The sequence below is a fragment of the Crinia signifera genome, chromosome 7 (assembly GCF_055691185.1).
Source record: "Crinia signifera chromosome 7, ASM5569118v1, whole genome shotgun sequence".
Lineage (NCBI taxonomy): Eukaryota > Metazoa > Chordata > Amphibia > Anura > Myobatrachidae > Crinia > Crinia signifera.
Window position 1 is genome coordinate 96,175,477 of NC_139223.1, and position 7,271 is coordinate 96,182,747.

Consider the following 7,271-nt stretch of genomic DNA (forward strand, 5'->3'; position numbering starts at 1 on the left):
GGTACTCTGTGCGCCTAGCACAGTTCCCTGCCTACTGTCCCCGGGGAGGGGCTGATGTGGGGGAGCCACCTCCGACGGGACGGGCGGCGAGCCGGCCGCTTGCTAGCACAGCCGGCGGTCACCCCTCGCCGGCCGTAGCAGCCACTCAGTGCGCCATCGCACACGCTCCCGGCGGGGAGCGTGTATTACTCACAGTGCGTCCCGGTTCTTCTGAAGGGGGCGCCTGTGGTTCCCGGCGTCCGGCTGTGGCTGCAGGCTCCCCAGTGCCCGGGGGGGGGGGGGGGGCGCTGCAGGTCCCCACCCGCGGGTGGCGATGCAGCGCCGGACCCGGGTGTTGGAGCCAGCAGTGCAGGGGTCTATTCAGACCCCCAAGCGCTGCTGCTCTGACACTTATAGTGAAAAAAAAAAAGTTATTGCTGCTATATAGCAGCCCCTCTTTTGGGTGCATCTGGCTCCTGCCAGCACCCTAGAAAAACTGAGGTCCTTGGCCTGGAGGCGGGGTATAGGAGGGGAGGAGCCTGGCTGCCTGGGAGGCAGTTAAAGTTATCCTCTAGGGCAGGGGTGGCCAACCCGCGGCTCCTCCCATTGATCTGCGGCTCTGACGTACACAGCACCGCGGGGACACATAAGCAGTGAACCGGCGCATATAGTGGCAGATGCAAGGACCATGGAGGCCCTGGCGACCGCACTCGGAAGCAGGCTGCTTGTCGGTATACATGGTATGTTGTGTGCGCAGAGAGAAACAGTAGCGACAATCTTACCCATCCCACCAGCGCTGTGGGGTCACTGCATCGTGCGTCGTTGCAGGGGACACACTGATCACTTCCATAGAGCGCTTGGGCAACTATAAAGTGGGCGGAAGCGCGGTCGGTGCGGAGCTGCTGTGCTCGGTACAGGGAGTTATGAGGACGCCAGCTGTGACCGCCAGGTAAACTGCTTGTGTGGCATTGGCTGGCTGGGATGTTCATGCTGCTGTCTCCAGCAGTGTGGGTAGATGAGCAATACATAACATCACGTTATCGTGTCCATATCCTCACATCCATGTCCCCTGCTTCACTTACTGCCCTCATCCGTTCAGCCATGTACACCTGCTCGGTCAACTAATATGTCCTGTACCGTTTATGACCAATTGCCCCATGCCCTGCCTAGCTTCTAACATCCATGTGCAGTTGGTTGACCAACTGCTCCATGCATGTACACCTATGCCATGTCTAATGGCTTCCATATGTGTGCCCTGCCTGACCAGTTGCCCGCATATGTACCCCTCCCTTATTAACTGGCAACACAGGGAGCATTATATGTATTAGCATCACCACAGGGGGCATTGTTTGTATTACCGACACCACGGGGGGTATTATATGTGTAAATGGCACCATGAGTATTACATGTAAGTAGCACCATGGTGGCAGAATATGTATTAGCAGCACCGCAGGGGGCACTATGGGCCCGATTCATGATTAATCATCTCTCCTGAGTGAGGTGTCAGAGGTTTCAAATGGTCTTTTATGGAATAAAAAAAATAGATAAAGTCACAGTAACATGCAGGTCAGCGTTTCAATGTCTGCAAGCTTTTTTTGGTTGGGACAGCAGCCTGTGTGTGCAGGAAAGTGTGGTCTTTTTTGCAATACACTTTCCTGCACACACAGGCTGCTGTCCTGATGAAAAGTTGACCTGCGTCTATTTTTTTTTTCATTTATAAAGGACCATTTGAAAAATCAGTGAAGTGTCGCCTCTAAGTTCCTTCTGACGCTATCTCTATCTCTATCTCTATCTCTATCTCTATCTCTATCTCTATCTCTATCTCTATCTCTATCTCTATCTCTATCTCTATCTCTATCTCTATCTCTATCTCTATCTCTATCTCTATCTCTATCTCTATCTCTATCTCTATCTCTATCTCTATCTCTATCTCTATCTCTATCCAGGACGGCACCACGGTAGTTGCTATTTTATCCAGAGTGCCAAACTAATTGGATTGGATAAATTGTGTATTTTTAATGTGTGTGTCTCACCCCCATCTTAACTAAAAATAGGTTTGACATAAGGTAATTCTACAAACGTCAATCCAAAGGTGTGAACACAGAAACGAGACATGGCCTTGTGCCAGCTAGGCCATAACTCATTTAAAAATTGGGCGCGGCCTTTTGGAATCTAGGCCACGCCCATTTTTGCATGGTGTCAGCTCTTTGTCTTACCAGAACATACTTTTTGGCTCTTTGCCTCCGATTGGTTGGCCACCCCTGCTCTAGGGTGCTGGAGCTCTCTCCCACTCCCATTACCCACTGTAAAGCTGTGGCCCCTGATGTCTCCCGAAGGAGAAAATGCATTTTCCATATGCTGTGAATTAAATGGGGAAGATAAAAAACACACCACAGGATTCTTACCCCTTCTGATTTCAACTGGATTTGCACCTTTGCTAATTTTCTCAAAGCCTTCTTTAGCAATGGCTCTAGCAAGTACAGTTGCTGTAGTTGTACCATCTCCTGCTTCTTCATTTGTATTATTAGCCACATCTTGAACAAGCTTAGCGCCAATATTTTTGTATTTGTCTTTCAGATCAATTGCTTTTGCAACAGTGACCCCATCTTTGGTTACTTTAGGACTTCCCCAGCTTTGTTCAATTATAACTGTTCTTCCCTAGAAAAGGTGAAAGGCATAGATAAAGTATACACTTCAATGGTCCTTCATGCAGTAAATAGATAACATTTGTTTCCAAGGGGGAATGGTCTAGCCCTTATCTGTGCATTGCTGTGAAATGTGCATAATATCTGCTAAAAATGCCAGCTTCACTAACAGCTACTTTTTAGAGGGCATTGTTTAACAGAACTTCAAATGACTGACTTTAGATCACTTGCTCGAAATAACTAAATTGAATCATATTCCTTAGCTTCGGCCCTGGCATTTTTATAGGATATTTTGCACATCTTACAACAATGGTTAATGGATTATTCAGTGTTTTTGAATATTTTGGTATTTCAAAAGGAGGACATGACACCTCTATACAAAATGCATTTATGTTGTATAAACAAGCACAAACCTTGGTACTCTTTACTTAGAAGGGTGCCCATCGCATGCCATTATAATGGCATGCGATGCGACCGATGCCCGCGATTTTACAAAGAAAATCATGTAAAAATGTAAATCGCGTCGGTCGCATCGCATGCGGCCAAAGCGTTACCGCGATTTTACATAGGGAACAATGTTAAATGGCCCAATTGACCCGATTTAACATTGGGAACAATGTTAAATGGCCCACAGACCTCAAATAGCCACCCTGTGCCCCCCCAAATGTTAACGCCACCCCACGATCAACGTGAACCCGAAGCGTGGCTACACAGCGGTACGCGTCCTCCGACCTTTTCATACCCCCACTATCCACGTCGGCGTGGAGTTTAGAATAGATAGTGTGGCGAGCGCAGCGAGCCACAAGCGTGGCGAGAGCAGCGAGCCCCGCGGATACCTTCACAGGTATATGCATCCCTTCGTGGGCTTCACAGGTATCCGCGTGCGCTCGCCACGCTTCAGGCTCGGTGGTTCGCCACACTATCTATTGTCAACTCCACGCCGACGTGGATAGTGGGGTATGAAAAGGTCGGAGGACGCGTACCGCCGTCGCTCGCCACGCTTCGGGTTCACGTTGATCGTGGGGTGGCTATTTGAGGTCTGTGGGCCATTTAACATTGTTCCCTATGTAAAATCGCGGTAATTGCTTCGGTCGCATCGCATGCGATTTTTTGGCCGCATGCGATGCGACCCAACGCGATTTTTTTTCCTTGCGATGCCCATGATCAAAATCGTGGGCGCCCTTCTAAGTAAAGAGTACCCAAACCTTTTATCTGTGCATGAAACAAGGTTTCAATCCGGAAGCTTAGAAAAATAAAAAGTATGCAGCACTAGACAAAAATTAATATATACAATAAATGTATCAAAATTATATGGTCCAGCTATAAAATTGATTCTGAAGCCTATGTTACGAATAATATGGCCCGAAGCGTGGCGAGGCCCGCGAGGGTCGGTGGTACGCGTCCTACGACCTTTTCATACCCCCACTATCCACGTCGGCGTGGAGTTGATTTTATAAAGTGTGGCGAGCGCAGCAAGCCCCGCGAGGGGACGCGGATAGCTGTGAAGGTGACGCTTTAGAAAATCAACTCCACGCCGACGTGGATAGTGGGGGTATGAAAAGTTTGTAGGACGCGTACCACCACGCTTCGGGGTGCCGTGGATAGTGGAATTGACACGGTCGTCAGCTGTTGCGTCGACTAGTGACACTGTGGACAGGTTTTAATAGTGTACCCCTAGACCCAACTAAATTCAGAGGCTTTAGCGTCTAAGTCCAGAAACCCCGGCTTCTTAGCGGCTAGCAGTTAGTAGGGTTTCAGACGCTTTTGCGTCTAAATTTAGCGTCTGCATGGGGGACTCCCCCTTTGATAGCGGTGTGCACTTTTACATGCCCCCGTTGTCAGTGTGTGAGCAGGGCTGCCTATTTCACTGTGGAACTACAAGTACCACAGTGACCTGTCAGCGCCTGGGCAGCGCAATGCTGCTGCCGCCCGGCGCTACGCTGATAACATAAGCTGACAAAACGTAGCTTACAGCTAGAGCGGCACGTGCACAGTTAAACAGAGCTTCTGGCAGGCTGCCAAGTTTCAGAGACAGAGTGTGCGAGCGGCGGCGCCGTGAAACTACACAAGTACCAAAAAATATAAATGGCACCCACAAAATAATGAGTAACCTGGGAGTACCTATATGTACCATGAACATTCAAAGGAATAAATGCAGATGGATCCTTACTACCCTGGAATGTGGTGATGCAGCATTTTTAGCCACTTGTGTCCGTGTGGATGGCCCAAAGCTGGTAATATTAACAGTCAATCCACTGGAGATAGTTTGTGGAAATAACATGGCAGCTTAGTCCTTAACCCCAGAGCATTTGAAAAGTATCCAGAGATTTGTTGGTCCAATAGGCCTCTGGTTAGTTGGAGGCAAAGGAAGTCTCATGGGGCTGGTTCAGGCTGCAATCCAGGATTTTTCTGTAGTGGGTGTCCAATAACAGCAATCTGACTCGTTTTGTTACGCTAAGTAGCTTTATCAAAAGGTAGGTGGCTGGGTAACTACGCCTGTATTGTTCAGGTCACGTGACCACCCAGTCATAATAGAGACCATCCAATCAACAAAAACATTTAGAAAGATAATAAATAGGCAGGTAGAGTTTCTAATTATAAATTTAAATCTTACCGCAGATATAAGAAAATATTGTCGTCAGTATACATTTATTCTTAATGCTGATATTCGGGCAATGTGTGACAATTTCTGGCTTCACAGATGTCCCGGTATCTTATTGGAGCGGCAGATCAGGTGGATTTCACAAGCGCCCCCTGTTGTCCAGCTATGTAATCCCACCCGGTCCAGGAGGCAGGGAGAGTGTAAACCAAGCACTCGTCATGCCCGCCGGGCCACTGACGTGACCCATCTATTACATGAGCGCGGGGGCTTCATGGCATGTAATAGGGGTAGATACCCAATATATATTTTCTATATCCTCCATATTGGTTAAAAAAAAAAAAAAAAAATGCTTTTACATTAAAGTAATACATTTCCTTTTATAAATTATACTTATAAGAACAATGTAGATCGGAAGTCACATGAACATATTCCCAAGGGTTGCTGTGAGTTTTAGTAATCTAGGAGCAATATCTATATATTCCATCTCTTCATATAACTTAATACATCAAAACTATGAAAACAGCAGGCACATTAGGGAAAGAGAAGCAGCAGGTATGGATTTAAATATTAATTGTTGAAAATTACATCTCATAGTTGTCAACACCACGGAGAATGGGGAGGTTCATTTTCCCCATATATTATTGGGACTTGTAGGATTCTGAAGACACTAATTTATCACCCTTCACCTATGGTCTTTAGAAGAACACATTAAGGGGGAGGAGGAAATCGGGTACCACAATAATTTAAAAAGGATTTTTTATTTGCTCTAACCTCAAACATCTATAAATGTATACAAAGGGAGCGCAAAGCAGTATTAGAATATATATTGATATATAGCACACATAATAGTATCTTAATGTAAGTTCTGCAGGCACTACAATAGATAGATACTAGTTTTGGCATTTACGGTAGACAATGTTATAGAAATTCATGTTCTTTACACTACATCTATTTTCCTAAAAGAACCAGCCATCAGATCATATTTATTTACAGTTTCTTATATAGCGCAGCAGATTCCGTTGCGCTTTACAATAGTAGACAGTGATAAGACAAACTGGGTAACAGACAGACTTGGAGGTAGGAGGGCCCTGCTGCAAGCTTACAATCTATAGGGATATAGGGGGGAAACATAAGGACAGGCACCAGTAATAGCATAGCAGTTACAAGTCCAGAAGGGAAGCTATATAATACATAAGTGCCTCGGAGAGTTATGCATGTAGAACTTAAATATTATAGGCTTGCCTGAAGAGGTGAGTTTTCAGGGAACGCTTGAAAGTTTGGAGACTGGTGGAGAGTCTTAATGTGCGTGGAAGGGCATTCCATAGGATGGGAGCAGCCCGATAAAAGTCCTGTAATAATGAATGGGAGCTAGTGATCCGTGCAGAATAGAGACGCAGATCTTGTGTAGAGCGTACTGGTCGAGATGGGAGATATTTTGTGATAAGTGCAGAGATATATGCTGGTGCAGTATGGTTAATAGCTTTATAAGCAAGTAGAAGTGTTTTATATTGAATACGGTAATATACAGGCAACCAATGGAGGGACTGGCAGAGCGGATCAGCAGACGATGAGCGTCTTGCAAGGAAGATCAGCCTAGCAGCAGCATTTAAAATTGATTGCAGTGGTGAGAGTCTGTTCTTGGGAAGACCAGTTAGGAGACTATTGCAATAATCAATGCGGGATATAATGAGTGCATGGATAAGAGATTTGGTAGTGTCTTGTGTGAGATAGGGTCGTATTTTGGATATGTTTTGGATATGTTTTTTAGATGCATGTAACATGATGATTTGGAGACAGATTGAATGTGGGGAAGAAAGGACAGTTCAGAGTCGAGGATGACCCCTAAGCAACGAGCTTGTGGGGTAGGGTAGATTATCGAGTTGTCAACAGCGATGGAGAGGTCAGGATGGTAACTGTTCTTAGTTGGCGGGAATATAAGTAATTCCGTTTTGGAAATATTGAGTTTGAGTTGGCGACAAGACATCCAAGATGAGATGGCAGAGAGACAATCAGAAACTCGACCCAAAACCACTGGTGACAACTCT

The 7,271-nt window shown here is 46.2% G+C and overlaps 2 protein-coding genes across 2 annotated transcripts in view; one reads left to right on the top strand and one right to left on the bottom strand.

Annotated features, from left to right (window-relative positions):
* Positions 1–5,548, bottom strand: part of HSPD1 (heat shock protein family D (Hsp60) member 1) — a 131,229-nt gene extending 125,681 nt beyond the window's left edge. Inside the window, exons 1-2 of the mRNA XM_083155009.1 lie at positions 5,522–5,548; positions 2,385–2,637 (exon numbers count right to left, since the gene is read on the bottom strand). Of these exons, the coding sequence (XP_083011135.1) occupies positions 2,385–2,637; positions 5,522–5,548 (280 nt within the window). The remainder of the gene's footprint in view (positions 1–2,384; positions 2,638–5,521) is intronic.
* A 191-nt stretch (positions 5,549–5,739) lies between these two features.
* HSPE1 (heat shock protein family E (Hsp10) member 1) overlaps positions 5,740–7,271 on the top strand; it is a 24,530-nt gene continuing 22,998 nt past the window's right edge. Inside the window, exon 1 of the mRNA XM_083155010.1 lies at positions 5,740–5,778. Within this exon, the coding sequence (XP_083011136.1) occupies positions 5,740–5,778 (39 nt within the window). The remainder of the gene's footprint in view (positions 5,779–7,271) is intronic.